Source organism: Saccoglossus kowalevskii, chromosome 10 (genome assembly GCF_978046115.1).
Source record: "Saccoglossus kowalevskii chromosome 10, keSacKowa6.1, whole genome shotgun sequence".
Lineage (NCBI taxonomy): Eukaryota > Metazoa > Hemichordata > Enteropneusta > Harrimaniidae > Saccoglossus > Saccoglossus kowalevskii.
In genome coordinates, this window is record NC_140650.1 from 23,969,658 (window position 1) to 23,992,772 (window position 23,115).

Genomic DNA, 23,115 nt, shown 5'->3' on the forward strand with positions numbered 1-23,115 from the left:
AGGTACTGGTGATAAATTGACTAATTTATGCAAATTAGATCATTAGTATGTACAAATTTCAACCGTAAACTAATCAGGTCTGAGGCATGGCTGAAACCTCAAAACACAAGTCTTTTTAAAATGTTACCAATGATGCCCCAGAATTAGTAGAAAAAATCAAATTAAAGTATTTATTCCTAATATACTTCTGCCCAAAACAGTCCCCAGTCAGTGATAAATGTTGTCGTATACCAAATCAGACAAGCCAAACAAAAGCAGTGCCAATTACTTCTAGTGTGAATGGCTAGGCTTGAATCATAAAAAAAAAAAAAATTATTTAACACAGTAACAAATTTTGATTGGAAATTTGTCCTCAATGAACTGGGAAACAAAAATTATTTATTGATCTTCGGTGTGTCTGTTTTTTTTTATACTAATTCATCACAATAGATTACTTTATTTTTCTGGAAGAATAAATCAGCGGAATAAATAACAATAAAGCATACTACATTATGTATTTTTTAATGTATTGGAAAAATAAATCTATTAATATATGAAAGAGGCTGAAAATAGAATTTTTCATATGACTGTCAGTTTGGTTCTCAATTATTTGGATGTTTGAAGTGACACAGTTGTAGCGCAATATGCTTTCAAATTTCGTTTATATAAACATTGTATTTTACATGTGTTGTATACATCGCATGGGACGTCATATCGAACACAACGTGGTATGACGACTGTTGCGCTTTAAGAATGTCATGCAGCAAAATTTGACAATTAACACATCACATGACACCTTGGGAATTGAATGGGGCTAAAATATATGTAATTACGACCCTGTTTTCTTTCTAGTTCAACAAGCAAATAAAAACTATGTGACAGTATGCCACTTCACATCGGCATGTTGCCCGGTAACCATCTTCAGCCATGTTATACAACTGTCAAAAAATACAACTGTAGTTGCTAGGCAACAATCTATACTGGCCCTTCAGCGAGAGGGCTGCACATATACATGTAACTATCAAGGGTGCATGACTTCTAGTATTTCTGAAAGAATGCAGATAGTGAATTATTCATTTTTTTTCATCCAATATCAAAAGCTTTGTTGCTATATTTAGAACTTCATCTAACCACCATATTAAATGATCTAATAGATTTTTCCAGCTTTATTGCTTAGCTGCAAAATAATAAATTTCACTTATATGATGATCCGGGCAGTGTTTATAGTTGCCATAGTAACTATTAAATTTGATGAAAGTTGCTTGAAATACAAGTAGTTATGGCTTTTGACAATAATATGACCAAGGCTATCTGCTGCATATATAAGGTGGTTGAATTGTTTGTGAACAGCCACACAAACACAAAGCAGCTTTATCCAACTACTCAATAACAGCAGCTGCCAAACAAAACCGATATGGGCAGATAATTATATTGTGGTTTCAGGGGTTTACTACAGATGGGATAAGATGATAACATCCATTTTTATCTGACCTAATTATACCCTCCCTCCTCTTACCAACTTTAATTAAATGAAGTTAACAGCAGTAATAATAATAATTTCCGCCCCTCCTTTTTTTTCTTTGATATAAATCCGAGGCACTAGACGATCACACGCTTGTCAGTGTTTATGTTATATACTGTCATTTGCAGTCTAGGTTATTTGTTTATTAATAAATTTTCAGAAATGGCAGTCGATAGTTGAAACCTATTTGACCAATCAGAAAGATTGTGTGTTTGACGTCACTGTGTCGCTAGTCATCATTTTCTATGCAATAGAGCAGTACCAAGAGACATGCTTATCATTAATCACAGGGTTTTGTTTTAATTTGATTTAAATATTTATAAATGTTTATACATTTGGGGAAAGCATAATTTGTTTATAATAATTTTTTGTTTTCCAGTGAATAACAGATAAATCTGCGTTCTAGCATTTTTTTTTTCAAAAGCATTAGGTATGCATAAAAAATATTCACAATATGAAAACCTATTTGTATACATCAGACATGAGAAAAGGGAAGTACCGGTGTCAGTCAATAAGAAACAGCAATTTTTCCTTCCTTATTTTTCAGATATTTTTAATGTTTAACCCAAGATCATAGAATGAGAGCGGTAAAAATACGACTAAAGATTGGGCAATAATTCTTTAGTTTAGAAGTACCATGGTTAGTGAAGGCTCTTGATATAGAGTGATGTCCTTCAACGACCTGTCATCGTTAATTTTCTTTTTGTTGCTATCAGTTTAAGGATCAGTGGCGCCTAGAGTAGTTACACACTTTGATACCTTTTCAGGTCAGGAAGACTACTAAACACTCTGTAATAATAATTTCATCAAAATGCACGTTACGGGGCTCCAATCTGAATAAGTACAATTACTTGCAAGAAATGATGAATTATTAATATTCGCATATTAATCTTTCTCCTGGGAAATCTAATAACTGAAATGTATCATTTACACTTTCAGTTGGTATTTTGTGCACATTATAATTAATCTGTTTCAAATTTATATGTGTGATTATTTTATGAATCAAATACTTCAATAATTAACAGCCTATTTGTACTAATAATACATCTTCTGTATTTCAACTGTGATGGTCAAATGTAAGCAGTTACATTTATCTGACACTATTTTTTTCTGTATACTGTATTTACTCGATAACATAGATGACCTATTAAAAGGTGTATATAAATGAATTGGTTTCAGTTTGGTATACTTGTAAATCCAATTAAATACAATAATTGTTTTTTTTTGGAAATACAAAATATATGGTTTATTTGATGCTTGGATTTTTAATTTGTATTCATAGTAAGGGGGGGGGGGGTCCAGTGCATTCAATACACAGACATTCATTGCCCTTTAGCAAAAAAAATGGCAGGCAAGTGCAAAGTACAACATAATTTCTCATCTTCATAATATAATTCATTGGAGTCATTTATATCTTGTGAAGAATAATAACATTTTGAAAAAAAAACAGATGATATTCTCCCCACCAGTTCCTTCATCAATATTTACATACGCTGACCTGGCCTACTCACCAGATGTGGAATTTGGACTGTGTACAATTTAAAAAAAAAAAAAATGCTCAAACCCAATCAGAAAAGAAAACAAGCTGACTCACCAGCTTATGGAGTAGAACTTAACCTTTAACTGTTTGTTTCTATGGTAACAGACACCATACTGTCAAACATTCATTATATTTTGCAAATCTCTGTATTAGCATGCTGTTTTTTTCCATCAACATAAATTATCAGTACAGCACACTATTTAATAGTTACATTCAGGTAGTTTATTACATTTCATCTGAGACAGTACAGGTAGATTTTTTAAATTAATTAAAATCCTGCACTGTCACAAGTATAATACCCAAGATAATTAGATAATTTTCAGAGGAAATGAGACGACATGAATGTTTTCATTTTCTATTATCAAGAAGAATGATCTGGTAAAATTGAGGCTGCATCCATCTTGTTTTTCAATGTCCTTCAACTAATTGCCTATACATCTCATTGAATTTTAAAAAATATAGTTTTATAAGGTGCATGTTTTGCAAGAAAAAAAGAACACCTGTTACATTGCGCTGTCAAGTCAGACTCTATAACAACAAGAGTATGACATTTTTTTATGACAACATAAAATCAGTAAACTGTATTTTGAAGTGTGTGGTTTAACCAAAACACTATCAAGGCAACACAAACACAGAACAATGATTACAAATGACAATGACAAATTAGGACAATGCTGACAAAACTACATGCATCGATGATTCCATTGTAGAACATCCCAAGGAGGCATCATATCTCTTCCAATTGTCATATGATACTGCCAAGCTAATCTAACTGCAAAACAGTCTACTTAATAATAATACAAATGATGGCTTCATTTTCACACTACTAACAATCAACATTACTATCAAAATATTCTTGTTAAAATATCATTATCTCAAAATTGTTTACGCAGTTTCAACAAAAGGTCACAGTGGAACAAATGGTGGAGATAGCGGTATGACCTTGCAGAAGGGGGGTATTGTTAGCAATTTAAACAGGGGTTCCTTCATTATATTGAGCAGTTCCACAACACACAGCGTTACGGTTGGAACTTTGGTACACGAGGTACACTCTGATTACAACAACCAACCCAAACTTGTACCTCTTTAAAAAATAAAAGTTCAATCAACATAGCCCATTGAAAGCAGAAACACAGTACTTCTTTTTTGAAATTGCTGCATATAAGAAGTGACCTGATTATGTACTCCAATTAACCTATTGAATATGCTAGCGATGACGAACTTAATGTGACAAAACTTATCACAGTATACAGATGTTATGGCAATTGGAATACTGGCACAGCTGCCTGAAATTTGAGAGGGGGGGGGGGGTATGCTGAATCCAGCAACCCTGAAGCTAACATTTAAACGTATTTTCAACATACGTTACTCCAGCACAGATTGTACAAATGAAATGAATAGAATAAGAAATATCATACAGTGTGTTTATTTTCCATTTGACTAGTTCCATAAATAAATCACAATGCTCTTTTTTTCACTCGCATTATATCTGGAATGCTCTCACCATGGAGCTGTCCATTCAGCACTGCACATCTATTGAAGCTCAGTAACAAAACAGAAATGTCTAGGGGATGCACAGCATAATGTTCAAAGCTCGGTCCAATCTGTCTTACCGGGGGTATTTGTTGTTGTCCCTATTTTGTTGTATTCTTTTCTCTGCAACAGACGTGAATTATTCACTCTATTTTTGACATGGATCATTAAGAGGTTATAAACTCTCTCAAAACAATGTCTACATGGTCTATTGCGTATCTTGACAATAAGTCGTCAAATCAAGAGTAGTGTTATTTTATTACAAAGGAGCATACAAAAACTTGCTTTCCCTTTTCAATGAACAAAAATAAACATTATGTCACTATAGGGATTCACAATCGCACTCGACCATTTTCTTTTCCCACAGAAATAATTACAGCTATCAATAATCTCCTAATTCATGACAACACATGCACTCCCACAAACAGACCACCAGCAATAAAGCATACAAAATGTATTTTTCCCCCTAAATAAAAAATAACCCATTTTATTTACAATGCACAAACTTGAAACACATAATTACTAGTAGTTTCTCAGCAGTATTAAATGAGGCAGAAACATTCGAGGCTATAGATTTTTTTGAATTTAAATGAATTGACAAAAAGACCACAGAAACAGCCTACTAAAATCTAGTTCAATTCGGAAACTTTATTACAAATACTGTGTGTCTAGGGATAGTGGATTTTATGTTGTCGGATTATGATGATTGAACATTGATCTTCATACGTCAGTAAGACATTTTATTGTGTGTATGGTTACTACATGATTGCTGAACTGGAAGAGGGGAAAGGGCTTGTAGTCCGAGGCGATTATATATCAAATCATAGGCTTGACGTATGCAGCAGAATAGTTAAAATAACTGCGTTGATCTTTAATGAAATGTTGGTATGCTGGCTGGCTTAAGAGTATCAATCTGTTGATCTAGCTTTCTACATTTGTATTTACGTTACTCGGTTCGACTTCATTTTGTTTCCTATTTATGGTGTTCTCAACACTAGTACATAAAAGCAACATGTGCGTTTATCATATCATACATTATTCTAAGACGGGGTATGGAATGCTCGTCTGCCTCATTAATATTCATGACTAACAGTGGATATCCAACTTATCTTTTCATAAGTCATAAGTAATTGTGCGTAATAACCCATCAATGCAAGATGTGTATTCTTCGCGTTTTATCATTTTTCTTTTGATAATTTTATTACTCAGAGAAGAGTAAACAAATCCGCTGACCCTACAAGATTTAATAAAATAATAAACACCTTTTTTCAACCTGATATTTATAAAGCTATTAGCCCAGGAATATAATATCAACCCTGATACTTTCAGTACATCTGACAGAACACCAGTTATGATATGACCCAAGTTTCACTATTAGCAGCATCAAAGAGAAACATGAGATGAGAATGCTTATATTAACATTCTATTTCCAGATATGGCTGTTATATTCCCTAGACACACTCCCCGAGCAGGCTTATACTTTCAAGAAAATTACGATCTATTTCTTCAGGGGATGAATTGGCCCAAGTGATGCAATCAGATATGACACGTTACATGGTAAATTGTATTACTAAGATCTAATAAGCACAAAACACAGAAATAACCTTCTTTTTTCTTTTATCTTAGCACTTAAAGAATCTGGTCAGTGTGCATTACTAGTAATGTAGGATGATAGCAAAGTGTTCTAAAATGGAAACAGCACAAAGGTTATAAAGGAAGCTTCAGTCCAAACATTATAATTTATTGCTATGTGTAACCATTATCTACAATTTGACATTTTACTGTGTAAGACAACTGCAGTGTCTGCTATCATCCATGATACGATGAAATATCCGTATTTTTTTCCCTCAATTTAATCCTTAATGATTTCTAAAGTCAACTTATGTCACAATATATAAAAAATAAAAGCTGCATAATTTTTTTACAAACTTTATTCAATGCCTGAATGAAAATTATGTTCATTCGTTCTAAAAATTAACAACAAAAATTATCGAAAATTGCATTAAAATGTGCATTTGATATTGTGCCAACAATAAGATGGGGTCATATTACAATATTCAGAGGTTAAACCATTTACTATACCACGAGTCTACACCAGGGAATATTTCTGTATGAAACTGATTTGATTTTAAACCTAATCAAGAAACACAACTGTAAGTGGCTTTAGAGTGAAATAAACTAAAGCTGAATTACCTATCATATGAAGTTATATAAAGTTCAAACCATTTTTGATTTGCTTGTGAAAAACAGATTCTGTGATATATTTAGATTAATACTTGTGATTAATTTTCACTTTGCTTATGATTATTATAAAAGAAAGAAATTGAAGTGGAAAGCATGGTAACCATCAACGCTTGATCACTTAGTATAAAATATTTGTACAAATCATTACAAAAGATATTTTCATCGCTTATCTGTGTGGGCTGCTTGTCAGGGTTCAAGTGTTTGTTTAAAGTAAATGTGATATACTGGCCATATGGTGGTTTGGTGAGATTGATTGAATGATAGTTATTAATGGATGAAGGAATGTTGCATAGCTAGACTCAATTTCTCTTGGAATTAATATCAAATGGGTAATATGAAAAATGTTCAACTACTGGTATACATGTATAAGTGAGACGTCAGATGACAACACCCCTCCCGCTTGCCCATGACAATGTGATCACAAAACTGTGCATAAGACGACTTACATAATTGTGTGCTCACAAACAAACTAGTTCATACTGAGCCAAAAGTGTATACAAATTATTTAATGCATCTATTTTGTTGAAATACATTAAGTGAATCAAGTTTATAGCTACCGGTATATGTCCGTATTAGACCCATACTTTTAAGCCAGCTGGATTACAAACATTTCATCAAGTTAAAATCCTATTATATCGGTACATCACTGTTTTGAATTCCATTTTGAGAGCTCGCTAAAATCCTAAAATAGCAACCAACAATTTTAAAGTACAGGTACGTTTGATGTTTACTTAGACACAGTGGCTACATCAGTAAAAGAATCACTTTGTAAACAATATGTGGTTGAATCTCTCTTTAATATACTGTTTTTGTGTTTTTTTCAGGGCAGTGGTACAGTATATGGTTGTCTGTTGTCAGGGATGTGTCAGGGAAAATACTCTGAAGTTGGGGGAAATATACAGGACAGGCAGGATTAATATTGACATACAAATTTGCTGTAAAATCAGAAGGTTGTTTCCTCCTCATTTCCAACATATCACTTCCAAATTATCACATGACCAATCATGTGATATGCAAATTGCATCCAATTCAATTAGTCAGGACATGTTTTGTCAACACATTGTAAGATAATTATGTGGTTGTTTTTTGGTGTATTGATAGACTGGTGACTGTCCTATAAATTAAAATGGAGACACCTAAAGGCCAAACATGGAGGGGAAGAAAAAAAGTCTGCTGTGCATTAAGGTCAACATTAATGGGAAATGCATTGTAACAGTAAATCAGTGACCAATCTGATTAAAATCCAATGCAGGTATGAGGCTCCAATTTTTTTTTTATAACTCTATATAATATTTATTTGGGACACGATTTTCTAAGAACTGATTAACAGCAAGAAAAAACAAAAAATCAACATATTCAAACTAAAGTACAAATAAATATTATATAAAGGGTCATAAAAAAAAAAAAAAAAAAAATTGAAGCCTCATACCTACATCAGATTTTAATCAGATTGATCAGTGACTTGATGATGCCCAAGATGTTCAAAAATCAAACTTCTGACTAATATCTTACTACATTTTTCTTTGGATAAATAGCACAGCCTCAAATTATGGAATATTCAACATCACCCTTTAAACATTTTGTTTTGTTAGCTATGTAATTTTCCACTAAAACTGTCCCAGTTGTACATGGAGGAATACGTGTGAAAAAAACATTTGCACGCAGCTTGTCAATACGAGCCAAGCTGTAACAGGCTAAGTTGGCAGGTAACCAACAGTCTGAACAATGCTGTGTTTGCTCGTTCACAAATATCTATTTTTATGAGAAGCGGCTATAACCAGAGAAGGCAGGCGATTGTACTTCCAAGTACCGAGGCCTAGTATAGAGAGCAATACTTTTCTCTGAACAATAGCAGAAGATGCTGGACATCTACATCAGTAGAGTTCAATTAAAATGTGCAAATAAATTAGGAGTACGAATGAGAGACACAATTAGATTTCTTTTTAATGGTCATTTAAAATATAACAAAATCACCATCAATTTTTGTAAACCCTTTTTGTTCAATCGACTGTCAGGTACCTCAGGGAACAGCAAATGGTCTTATTTTCTTATTAACTCAATAAATCCAGGTCACAAAACAATAAATTCTATTTTGCTAAATTAACTGTTCGTGATTTGTTTGTCCTATTTATTGCCTTGCTTGGTATAATAACTTTTTTTTTTAGACTTTCAATAAAGTACTCACAAAAAAAGCCAGTATCGTTACTGTGTTTTCATGGCAGTAAAATTTCAATGAAGAAACACCCGTTGGTTGCTATGCTTTTAATGTCCAGGTATTTGAAAAGCATAGAGAACTGAACTTCTTTTAATAGCATTGACTCAGTAATTTGACATTGGCATATTCTTATGCAAAATCAGTGCCTAGCCACTTGATTAGGTTCACGGTGTCCTTCATTTCATACACTAAAACTCGACAAACCACTATGAAAGTATGACAACCTAGGAACATACAAGTTCAACTCCCTCTAAGAGAAACGCTATGTTCTAACAAAACACCGTTGATTTTTTGCATGGATTATAGCATTACACCACACTGCACACATCTCCCCTGCATAGAAGTTGTAAGGATGTATGGCGAACACTTTGATTTATCCTGTGTATTCAAGCCGTAAAACTCCTATTCACCATCAAACTCTGGGAAACCCTTTTGATATACAGAACAAATGACAAGGCGCCAGGCTCTTTTGTTTTCTCCACAACAAGCAAAGTACATTGTATTTGTGAGTTGCTCGGCGTGAAGGCGAAACTCTCCCGCACAGCACATTCAAAATCGCATCTTTTATGCCGCTGACTGCTTGTTTAAAACATACATATAGTCGCAAATATCACATGTGACATAACACAAAACATTGCTTTTATTAAAAACTTTGAGTTTAATCCATCTGATGTTTGCATAAGCGATCAATTAAATGATATTATTCTGATACAACTGCAATGCCACGGTAATGAGGTGCCAAAACCAAACCGTTTTTGGTGTCAATGTTAATCAAGTTACTTATTAGGTGTAGCCTACGGCCAAAACGGTTCGGCTCACATTCTCCCTTTTTTTACAATAATGAACAAAACGACAGATGTTAGAATTTGCTTGTATCCTCAATGTTATAAAATAAGGCAGAACTATGGTAAAACACACAGAAATGTTAATGAGCTAATATTGTGTTCGACAACAACGCAGGCCCGGTTCGACGTCAAAGAGTTTTACTCACCATTCAATCAAACGTGTTTCAATTTTATAAATTGTCAAAAATCGGAAGTAATTTCCGTTGACAGTAGTTCGAAACTTGAAACTTGTAGTAATCTGATATGCTGTGAAGACATCTGAAAAAGGATTCGACTGAGTTGAAAGAGTATAAATACAGAAATAGGTACCCGGACCCGAAAAAAACAGTCGAATTTTATATTTCGCGCGAGTACAGCGCGCGCTGATTACGGATAGCGAGCCATCCTTTAGAGGGAAACCCTCAAACTAAATTGGAGGGTCCTCGGCCATGATAGCAGACAGACTGTTAGGGAAATCCTGTAAACAACAGACCCGCGGTGTTCAAATATAACGGGGCATGAACAATGAAAGGCTGTAGTCACTTATACAATAGCACATAAGGCAGCAGGTGTGCGACCAACGGCGGTCTTGTGTCTGGTCGTTGATTTAGTCATTCATTCTTCAACGCATTGCTACTACATGTAGTAGTACTTACCTCGTAAGCATTTTTGATGTTAACCGTTTCCTTAGTGAGCGCAACATGTCCGACGATTCCTTTACCAAACGGCAAGCGTATTTCTTTAGCTTCTGAGTGTATAGAATCTTCCAGTGTTGAATTCTCATTGACATCAAACAGCTTCGAAACAAGCTGGCGATTTTCCTTGGAGCCTCTTACCAAAAACAAACTGCACCGATCACCGTTTGTCAAAACGCTGACGTTAAGCAGAATTTTGTGGCTTAATGAGTTAATATCTAATTCATTAGAAATGTCACGAATCAGTTCCATGAACAGTTCCTTTTCATTCATTTCTTTCAACACGGTACGACTTCTGCGTAACGTCTTTGGCTTTGGACTACCGCTTATCAGACTCTTCAACGAGCCCCCGGCTCCTGACATCGATTTCCGAAAGTGTTTCAAAATTGCGGCCCCTTTCTCCGTCTCTCCGATTGAGTCGGAGTCTGCAAACGACTGCGCGTCTTTGTGACCCGGGTGTTTAGCTACCCATTTTTCTACCATGCTTGCTGTAGCTGACGTCGAGAAATATTCCTCGGCGAACTGGTAATCGTTCTCCAAAAACTTCGCGACATCTTCCCTGGTTATCTGTTTCGTTCCCATGTCTGCAAGTTCGAGTAATCCTTCAAAATGCGCTAACACTTTCGTAAATGTCACTATACAGAGTCGGCAGAAGCCGTATCAACCGCTAGCCTCATCAGGTGCGCCACATTCGAAAAGAAATTATTGTTGCAGTTCGTAGCGAGATTCAGTTGCAGCAGACAGCAGTTAACGAAATCACTACTGAGCCAAGATGAGTGACACTCGCGCCGCGTTTAGTATCAACTAATTATCTATTCATTTTGAAGGTCGATGATTGGATGATCGCCAATGACATCATTATCGTGGTTACTATTTAGGAACGTGTAACATGAATTTGATTAAAATTAAACCTTGCGTGTTTTAAAATTAAAAAAATCCTGTATTTAGTCTCATAATAATGTATAGTGCTAAAATACACGACTGACTCATGTTTTGAATAATTGAAATGACATGGAGGCGGTAACAGGCCAGGTTTGCAGCGGGAGATGTGCAACATTCTCAACATCAGCTCTGTTCAATTGAAATCCAGACGACTAATCCAAATGACTAGTTGCGTTGGCATGCCAACGGAACTGTTGTGATCCCGTGGTATGGAAACGGAAATAATTTATTTTCAATCCAATTCAATCTGACCATATTTTTTCTCAGTTAACGAGAACATAGCTGAAATTAGAGAATTATGTGCGGAATTGTGTTGCGCTCATGCGGCAATCTGAAATTGAGAGTTTGATGCAGACTTCTCTCACACTTGCCATTAAATGTACAGGACGATAAAGGTACATTATGTGCATATTGAAATATACATTACATGATAACGGAAAGGGACAACGACATACTCTCTCGTAGTGTCTAATCAAAGACACAGGTGGTATGAAGTGTTTTTAATACACAGTTTAATTCCTGGAACACAAAATAAAGTGATGCGAAGGCAAATGAAACTGCAGCACTTTCACAAGGATGGATTGATTATGATTAGTAAACTGAATACGCCACGGTCTTCTTCACAACCAGTGGAGAACAGCGCCCCCAGCGTATGCTAGTGAGTATTATTGTATGACAAATCCTAGCTTATGGTAGTGACATTTGGCGAGACGAAAGCACATAAATCAGATGTTGGGGGATGTTCATCTACGTCTCTTGCGGTTCATATTCACAGGTAATAAAAAACACCTCCAATACATGTATTTATGGAGAACTGGTAAACAAGATGAGAAATACTCACCTTATAGCTACACCACATACTAGTAACGGAATAAGCTGGTGAAGGAAGAAACTTTAGTAAATACACAACAATAACCAAATTGGTCTAGTGTAATAACACCTCAGTTAACCCAGAGTCCCTCAACTGTAGTTAACCAATACTACACAACCAAACTCAATTGATTGAGACAAGCAAAACAATTACTAACACAGGGCTAACAATGCCCAGTCTATAGCAAACTAGAAATAAATAAAGTCTGGTGAAAAAGGGAGGACCTACTGGAAATTTCAAAAACAATTTCACACTTATTGTACTATAATAACAAATGCAGATATTCAAGAAATCCATAGCAAGTGAGTTTCGACGGAATAATCCTCATTTACTTATAGACAAACCACTTTTACTGAGGAAGAAATCCAGGCGAATCACAAGTCTTTCATGGTTTCTCTTAAAATACCAGCCAGAGTTGAGAATGATGACTTGCTGGCCGACTTTTTTTTATTCTCGTATGAGACCGAGTTTCTTCAGAAACTTGTTAGAAACAAAAAATTTAAAGAAGCTAAATCTTTTAATTTTACATTTAGATATATTGATGATGTCCTTTCCATCAACAATCCTAACTTTTGTGATTCGCTCCTATTAATATATCCCACAGAACTGGACATTAAAGAAACTACAGAATCAACTTCCTCGGCCTCATTACCTTGACATGTACCTCAAATTTGACAACAATAGTCATCTTTCTACCAGACTTTATGACAAAAGAGATGATTTCAATTTCACTATCATAAATTTTTCAATATACATGTACCTGTTTCCCCCCGCTTATGGCGTTTACATATCTCAGCTTATCCGTTATGGCAGAGCATGTAGTATGTATTCTGATGTTTTACAACGACATCGTCTTCTCTGTTTTAAACTATTAAGTCAAGGGTTTGTCATTTAAAAAGTTCTATGGCAAGTATCATCACCTGGTGGACAAGTATCATGTTTCTATGAAACAGATGATAATAGAAGCGCTGGATGTCAATTGTCTTGCACGAGGATGACCTAAAAATTCACCATTGTGACTCAGACAGATATATGGCGGGTGCCACATGTGGAGCAGGATGTGCCCACTCTTTTCGAAACACCTGACAGCACCTCTTGGTTTGTGCCTTGAGGTCCATGTATCTCTCACCGATTTGACAGTGCGTTGTTTGTTTTGTTTGTGTGTCCCCTGTGTGTTCTCGGATTTGTAAATATTGCCTTTTGACATTGATTGTTTAGATTATAGTTGGGTATTGTTGCTTGGATTTACAGTAACATATAATACGGGAGACAAACAATATAAGAAAAATGGAGACAAGGATATGTGAATTATGTTCAGTAAATGAAGTGGAAATAACATTTTTATAATATTATGTCCCCTATATATAAATAAAAAAACAAAACAAGATTCATTTGATGAAAAACATCATAGACTTTTCTAATCTGAACAATCAGTATAAATTTATAATGACAATTAAAACTAATAACACTTGCTTTACTCCTTCACTCACTAAATTCAAAAACAAAAATATGATATTGACAAAGCATCACCTTTCAATCACTGATGATTCATTGGTATTCATTTCGTTCACATTCTTTTACGGGACTAACAATTATACGCCCTCCTATATGAAACAGCTTAAAAATAAATATCTGGCGTGAATTGTAGTCGCTAATGTTAGTTATTTTTAGCTACCCAATTTCTGTTAAATCTTACGCGTTTCAATAAAAGAACCGATGCACAAATAATATACTAAGTAATATCATGAATGCATGAAAAAAGTCCCTTCGTCCGTCCCTGCCACTCGATGCCAACAAACTTGTAGCAGGTGGGATACACAATCGAATTTTATTTTGGGGGCGATTATTCAATCAGTATTTAAAAAAAAAAAAATATGGACGCAATGGAAAGATGTTCCTTTGCCGTCAGATTGACGTATCCGGGGCTGGCGCTGACCTTCATGTGATAGGTATTTTTGATGGTTAAAAACCTTTCACTTAGGTAACCGGAATTCGGTCGTTTCCACACTAGGCTGACAAAAACACACACAAGCTTCGTTCATGTTCCCAAACGATTCTCTGCCAAGTCCCTGGTTTTCACCCGAGACAGCATTAAATCACTCTTTATTTCTTGTCACTCCTTAACCAATTACAATCAGTATAAGAGACTCCAAGGCCTTTCCTTCCAACAAACAACCAATCACATGAAAGTTTTACACATCATAATCAATTAATTACTCGTCAAGCTTTCTAGAAAAACACTACTATATATTGTCAACACTAACTAATATTTACGGGGTAATAGTCTTGCACTAACATTCCACAAAGATACCGCCTTAGTTAGAATCGCAAACAAAATTGGTTTAGGATTACAGCTACTGTATTGTATCTTAAAAACTGCAGAGTCATAAGATGGTTTTGGTTGATTTCGACCAGCTCGCCATCTGGTCTTGTCATTAACCTTTATCAGTATATGTCATGGCAACCACTGTCAAACTGACTGAAATATAAATCATGACATTCAACTTGAAGTTGTTAGATTAACATTTACAGAAATCTCCAGAACGCTTTGAATAGATTTTACTTCACTATTCTTTCACTATATCCATCGATTCAGAACCAATCAGTGTGGGGGGAAATGGAGAAAAAAATAGCCCAGGGCACAACAATCTGATTACTAAAATCTGGTGTATTGTACGGCTAGAATTTAGTTTAATTTTAAATATTTTATTTATATTTTATTATTATTATTGCGTACATTTCATTTTGTAAATCCAGAACTGGATAATCTAGGGATTACAAAGCTACTAATATCACCGAAAAAAATACGTGCCGTCAGCAGTGGATTTATAGTGGTTGACATTTCGTAACAACGTTCAACGCGACCGAGTCTGTCAGCTATGAGTTGCTAGTGTGAGCTCCCTGGGTTGATGGGAACTGACTCTCATATACCATATACCTCTCTATAGACTCCGTATAGTGAGTTATAACAACATTACGAAGGCTGAATGCCACTTTAACTATCACTTTCGCGATTAACAAAACTGTACCAAAACTTGCCAGCAAATATACAATAAATTCAAATGAAATAAAATAAAATAAAGTGTATGATATCAATACGTAATTAAAAGAATATTCTTAAAAATAATAATAATAAATAAATAAAACCCAAACTAGGATCTTATTCTAATCAGATTGGTGGCTTCTTTGAGAAAAAAAGTGATAGTTATAGCCCCTCCCCCTTTTGAGATTAAGGGTAGGGCTTACAAAAAAAATCTGAAATAAAAAAATGACCTACAACACCTAAATGATGAAATGAAATGAAATTCGTCAGACCAGCCTCAAATTTATGTATATTATGAGTATTTTAGTGCAGTGCTGATGCAAATTTAAAATTATGTTGATAAATTAAGTGCGTACATATATCTTGAATTTTAAATTAGCGAAAGATAATTACAGAGGTGTGCGTTCAAGTTATAAAGATTCTTATAAATCGCGCCCCCTAGTGATGGAATGTTTCTGTAACGTAAAATCGGTGACGCTAATGTCGTTCAGGTCAACTGTAGTTTTTGATTGTGCAGTCGTTTTGATATTTAAAAAATACTATCATTCAAAAACATAATCATCTCCATGGATAGTCGATTACAGTTCAAAACGATATCGACGGTGTAAATGACTTCCGTATCCTTCATTTGCGTCATGGAATCGCTGTCACTAGAGGGCGCGAGTTATCATAGGAAAAGTGTGTTAGTTCATAGACCTTAGAAAGAGATCTTTCTAAGGTCTATGGTTTGTTGGAGTAGAGGCCCGGGATCAGAGTAGGATAAGCACATTTCAACGGACTTCATTCACGTTTTATTTATAACGTTAAAAGTCAAATAAGGAAAAATACAGTAGGATTAGTACTGATTTTAGGACGTATTGTCACATTACCTTAGGACTAATAAGCTTCATTACAAGTTGTACATAGAATTTCGAATTTAATGAAGGGTCACGAAAAGGCACGCAGCTTTACAAACACGTTCCTTTGGGGCACATAATATCAGCATGTCCTTCCACGGGGATTTGTTTCAGGTTCGTTTTAAGGGTCAAATATATAATTTCAAGTTGTCTGCATTATGAGTTTCTTACATTGCACATGCTCAATGTATGTCGTTTGTGAATCTTTAGTTTACAGGCCAGTTATATATGTTCCTTTCCATGAAATTAAAAAAAAAATAGTACATGTATAATCTGAAAATAAGCGACTGTTAGAAGCGTCAGTACATATGTTTATGTCATTTTTATGGAGAAGAAGGAGAACTGAACTGGGCCAAGATTGTAATCTTCGGGTACACCACGTTGAGCTCCTGGTTGTAAGCATAGTCCTGCCAATGTAGCCTATTGTCAATTTCCATGACAACGAAAGCATTGAAATATATCGAAGACATTTATTAGGACAGTCAGCACATCTTTATCAACTTTCTGATGCCTGAAACTAAATTAGCGAGGGTGGGAACGGAGTTTACAGCTGTGCTATATTTGTTTGCAGATACCGGGATGTATTGGCAGAATAATTGCACAGTATTTGTTCTCTTACAATTAATTCATCTAAAAGGTCAAAAACTGGTTTATTTCTGTGAAATATAAAGGAAAACAGACAAACCATACAAACAGCGACGATAGAGCCAAGTGATTGAACAGTTTGTGGTTTATAATCGCGCATATGATGTCTTAAGATCGCTTGGTTATTGAGCATTTAGCGAAAGTCTTTGTTCTGGGATCATTCTGAATATCACAATAAAACGCAAAAATAAATATTAATAATTTATTGACACGAGACAAATAAATGGTACGTTCCTTTCAACCCTATACTCGTACCTGTCTTCACGATAACGAACACGTGGTCAATTATGTGACTAAAATGTTAGTCGTCCAATAAAATTTGTTTTTTTCTCAATTTGTTTGGGCAATTTAGAGCGTTGCCCCATATGTACTGGAAGATATTTAGAATAGAAAGTGCACATTCGCAGTATACAACTATATGTCATGTTGTCTCATTTGTATAGGTTGTCATAGTAGCATACTCAGTAACATTTAGATAATTTCTGACCCATTCATTCCCTAAAAAAGTTGAACGGCTAAAAAAACTACACGGCGCAAGAAACTGTATCAAGTATATTCATGAGAAGTGCAAGAAACTACTATCAAGAGACGCATTCGTAAGACCGAACAAACGTGGGTGATAGAAGCTACATCAAGCAAAAAACCGCGAGTACAATCAACTTAGATGCTGAAATATTCGAGTTACGTACATCGAGTTACAAAAATGACTAGCAACATAATTCAGAAACCACGCCCAATTTTTTTGCGAAACTTCAAGTCACGGGCAACATATATTTTTATTTTTGTTAAACGTCCACATTTAGTTACCCCAGACCATTCGTCCCGGTGTTATCGCTATCGCCACACGAGACTCCAGCTTGTCTCCTATACAATTTGACTGCGCACATCCAGAAAGTAGATGTAGCTGTGATTGGTGGAATACTAATGAGTTGAGTGTCAATCAAACGCCCACGCTATCTTTAGTAAATAAAGTCACGTGACATGCGCCATTTTAGTTTTGATTAGTACATCCATGGTTCATCGGATCGGAGTGTCGGTGCTCGCCATCCATAAATCAAATCAAAATGATTTCTAAGGAAATTGTCGCTAAGTACATTTGAACTGCGGTCATCATTGCAAATTGAATGTGAGAAAGTTATGGAACGTCGTTTTGAACTTGAACGTGGTCGGGCAGGCGATTTCAAGGCAGCACGCTTAACCCTTTCGTTCACAGGTTGGGAGATATTAGAATGACTGACAATTTCACGCCACTGTTTTACATTATTGGCGGATTTTTCTGCGCTATCAATCTTTCTCTTACAAACTAGACATAGATGAGACGACAGAGTCGCTCCTTTCACAACGTCGCACTGGATCAAATTGGAAAGACGATTTCCATAAGTTATCCCTCCTGCTTTTCCTGGCTTGAATAAATTCACACACGACTTTAACTGTCCACAAACTCGAAGACTACACGAACACAGTCTACAATAGTCGTCCGCAACAATATGTATGTATTTCTTCGGTGTACTGATGCACGAATGCACCGTGACACGGTGTTTCTCGGGTGTCGCCATCGCTGAGAATGCCGCCGGCGCAATTTTTCACCCAACTCGCGATTCTGTTTTGCAACATTTTATCAATATTCCCTTTGACAAAATCGCCGACAAAAGCACCGCTTTGCTGATCTTTTGTTCTATAATTCTTAATGCAAACACCGTCCCTAGTAGTAATTAGTAACGTCGCCTAGTACATATGAACGGTCGTCATTGCAAATCGAACATCCTTTTGAAATTTGGACGTCGGGCAGGCGATTTCAAGGCACCGCACTTAAATATTAGCAACATATTTTTCTGAGCGGTTGTTTATTCTCTTTCAAACGAGACATAAATGTGACGACATAGTCGATCCCTTATCCACCGTTAAGAATGCCGCAATGTTTCGTTCGTTTTGCAACATGCCACAAATCGTCGAAAAAAACACCACTTCGACGGAAGCTTGCGTAATAAGGGGGTTAAAACAAGAAAACAAATGCCATGTTTAATACATATCGACCTGTTTTACTTGCGAAAGATAACGGAACATGAACTCGTTTCGTGCGACTTCGGAACCCGAAGGAACACACCAACAACGTTGAATTTACCCGCTATCTTCCAAATATGGTATATTAATTTATTCAGTTGTTTATTTAGAGTGACGTCCGCGGTCGAATGCGATTGGCTATCGATGTCAGTGCAAAGGTCATATGAATATTAAAATTAAGTGGGCGGAAGGAAAATTGTATAGGAGACAAGCTGGAGTCTCGTGTGGCGATAGCCATAACACCGTGACGAATGGTCTGGGGTAACATTTAGTAACTCGAACTTCAAATAACAGTTAACTGAACTTTTTTTTTTACTGAATGTGGGCGTTCAACAAAAACAAAAAAATATGTTGCCCGTAACTCGAAGTTAAAGCGGCAGGGTCGTCACCTGCACACGCGCTGCGGGAATTGAGTCCCAAGCGGCGACGATAACAACACACGCTAAAACGCAAAGAATTATGGGCAGACGCTTCTTTGTAAACAATGACCCACTATGGCCAACTGACGGATGCACAGGTGACGACTTTCCCGCTTTAATCGAACATCGAGTTACAATTTGGGCGTGGTTTTGCAAAAGTGGGCATGGTTTCTAAAATATGGGCGTGGTCATTTTTGTAACTCGATGTTTTCGTAACTCGATGTTCGTAAGTAAATGTCCGTAACTCGAACAATTCAACATATCCAATAAACTACAAGTTTATTATTCAAAAAAAAACACGAACACAGTGCATCACTGAGGCGGGTGGAACATTAAAACGAATGCTCTCGATATGGAAAACACTGGAAACAACAAATAATAATAATTTTCATAATCTTCGGACTAATGTTTAGTTTGTTTAACATATAGTATACTTCATTTTGTCGAATTTACGGACAATTGATTTTGCATTAACGCCCCATATTCTACATTTTGAATTGAGATTTAATACCTATGTGAGGTTCTACACAAAGATGAATTTCTAAACATATTGTTCAAATATTTTACATAAGGCTTTGTTAGGTTTTGCCCCACATGATTCAAAGAGATTCTCACAGAGCTGTCAATAAATGTGATGTTTTTGAAATGTACTTGTTTTTACAAGTTTAGATATATTAATTTGAAAGACACTTTCATAACGTTTTAGAATCAGATTAAGGAACACTATGACTCTCTAATCGCAAACCTTTGACCATTTTCATTATAATTATATGTAACTTTACATTTTATAATCACTTATTAGATATAACTTGATATAAATCTAACTACCTGGGAACAGTTTAATTTCGTTTGGAGGGAAATGTGTTACCATAGTGATACCACGTACGCGTGTTGCTTTCATACGATGTTACAGAAATATTCATGATCTAGTAGACTTTTATTCTGCTGTATGATAAACACACATCTCTTATGCTTACAGATATATCGCTTGTATTATTTATTACTGTAAAATGCCTACCCGTGAGCGTTCGGCCTAGTAGTCACGTGATCATATCTCCTCGCTGCTATATAATTGTACCGTGACGCTTTATAGAAATGTATTGGTGTTGGCAACGCGACCGAAGACGGAGCAGGTTGACGGTTGGAGTTGGAAGCCAGCACCAGTGCTATCGGTTGGTTTAGAAACAAATTCTTAACTATCACAAGTAACCTGTAGAATACTGTGTGGGTAATATTTTTTATATTGATTTTTGTTGCATTTGCAGCAAATAGTTACCAAACAATGAGAAATCTATAGGATTGAATATACCCCACAGCTGGCTTCACATGCATTGTTCATAGTTCATATGGTGCTTACACCAGGATTTAATTACAGCACCTAGGCGGTATGTGGTTACAGCTTAATGTTCGAGTAATCGCAAGAAATTGACATGACAATAGAAATTCATTAAAGACTGCCACTCCCATGCAATTAACAGCGAGTGAAATTCCTGGGATTGAAACATATATTTTGAAGTCACTGATGTAGGCAACGAATAACTGCAAGTTGACATAAAGACGAGGTAGTTTATTTAATCAGTGGTCAACTAGAGGCTGAAATTATAATTAATTTGTTTATTTCAATTTCTCCTGACGTCAAATAGAATACACTGGTGAAACACGGCAGTAACTGTGGGTGAAAGGATGTTTTGGGGTGTAGTTTACATTGTATATGGAGTGGTAGGGTCGGGTGTAATGTGTTCATTTCCAACTATTATGAAGTCACGTAGAATTTCACTTAATTTATTTTTTCTGACATGTTTTCAAGCATTACATGTGAATCCAATTTTCACTGCGCTGTGTCTCAATAGAGTATGAGGGAAATGGCATATTCACTGGAATTTATTTCAGGGGAAAAATGTTTTCAGTGATAATGAAGTATTATGACAGATACCCTCCCCGTGGCTTTCATTGCGTATGGAAGTTATTTTCACGAGTGATGCGGTGTATCCTGCTGCCGTACTTTCACGAGCGAAGCCACGGGGAGAGTGTGGGATTCTGTTATTATACACATGTCCCATATTTGATTATCTCATATTAAAAAAAGAACGTGCAACAAACCGGGATAGAAATTTAGATCGGGGAACCCAATTGCCCATTAATATGCTCCAAGACAGTGCTGTGACCTAGCAACGCTTGTCAGTGTAGAACGCGTGTCGCTGTACGTGTGAAAATAAAATAATCAGACGTCTAATTTAAGTCATTGTCCGAATAAATAACTCGTGGATGTTTAAGCGCGGTGGTCGTAGCGCAGCGCGTGTTCGAATTTCATGTAAATAAACAATGTATTTTACACGCGTTGTATACGTCGCTATGAGTCCCATATCGAACAGGACGCGACACGACGACTGTCGCCCTTTAGTTGGGACCACGACAGAACCAGAACTTAAACTGGGCGACTACGATACACGGTTGATGTTGAAGTTAAAAGTTCCTCCACAGATCTGTGCATTCGCAAACATGCCGTGCAACTGCGGTACTCCACTGACGGAAGGACTTTCGTTGAAATCGGTCGTCGCTGACTCGTGAGCTGCACACTACAACCTCGTTTGTGATGTTGCTTGCTTGTCGTGGATAGACTGAGTCTTGGTTACCGGTTAAATTTTGCTAATTTGGCGTTGGTAATCTTTATTTGGAACTGAGTAACGCCGCAACGTCGCCAGCAGAAACCTCATGGTATATCGATGTTGATGATTGCGGCTCCATATTAATCGGAGATTTTACTGCGGGTCCAGGCAGCGGGTGGATCTTCCGAGAGCCCTTCAAGATTTATAAAACTCAGATTCCAGGTGGTCAACAAACATTAAGTTCTCCCAATCCTAGTATTCTATGTGATGTACATCTAACATGCCAAAAATGCTGGTGAACGATTTGAACCTGACAAAAATACTTGAAATAGATACCAGGAAGGGAGGGGGGGGGGGTAAATAAAAAGTTATATAACATTTTATTATTCAATAATTTATTAAAATACATAAGTTTGTCCAACTCCCTGTGATACAACACCTCAGACATAGCTCATTGTACTCGGCTTGAGTGTGGGCAAAAAGTTACTATTTGAATTTTTGATATCTTTTTTCATTAATGAGAAAGTTGACCCCGAAGTTAGAGTAACTGTTCAGCAGGAATGGCTTTTTAACTCTTCTGTGATTTTTTTTGGCTTGGCTGATTTTGTCACGGTTCATACTTGACAGGCAGGTCGTACCATCACTAATTGGAAAAACAATCCTGACCCACCGCTACCATGGCAACAGCCAAAGTCTTGTAATAGCAGTGCCCAAATGATCATGCCTTTTATTTTGGCTACGTTGCGCACTGGTAAGAGATCACCGGCGCCGACATTGTTACCACTGTCAACGGAATCCCAACGCAGCTTTGAACTTTGAATAAAATGTAAATGCTGCCTCTTGTAGCATGCAGTACTAGTAAGTCATCCCGTCAGTGGAGTACCGCAGTAACATGGCATGTTTGCCATCAGCATTGTTTTCAAACGAATCACGTGGTGTGCCGTTCTCGTTCAAACCCGGGATTCGATCAATAGGGGAGCCCCATTAAAAAAACACATTGCAAATCATGCAAGTTCAACATTTTCAAACCAATATACTAAAACAGAAATGCTCAGAGATGCAAATGAAGGATAGATATTA

The 23,115-nt window shown here is 36.1% G+C and overlaps 1 protein-coding gene across 4 annotated transcripts in view; it reads right to left on the bottom strand.

Moving 5' to 3' along the window:
• The window catches only part of LOC100369315 (cGMP-specific 3',5'-cyclic phosphodiesterase-like), an 87,841-nt gene extending 76,525 nt beyond the window's left edge, over positions 1–11,316 (bottom strand). For all 4 annotated transcript variants that reach the window (XR_014930723.1, XM_085504399.1, XM_085504401.1 and 1 more), the window contains exon 1: positions 10,514–11,316. Coding sequence is in view for 3 of the 4 variants with exons in the window: in XM_085504399.1 (XP_085360525.1) it covers positions 10,514–11,134 (621 nt within the window). In the remaining variant the exon portion in view is untranslated. The remainder of the gene's footprint in view (positions 1–10,513) is intronic.
• Between the last annotated feature and the right edge of the window lie 11,799 nt (positions 11,317–23,115).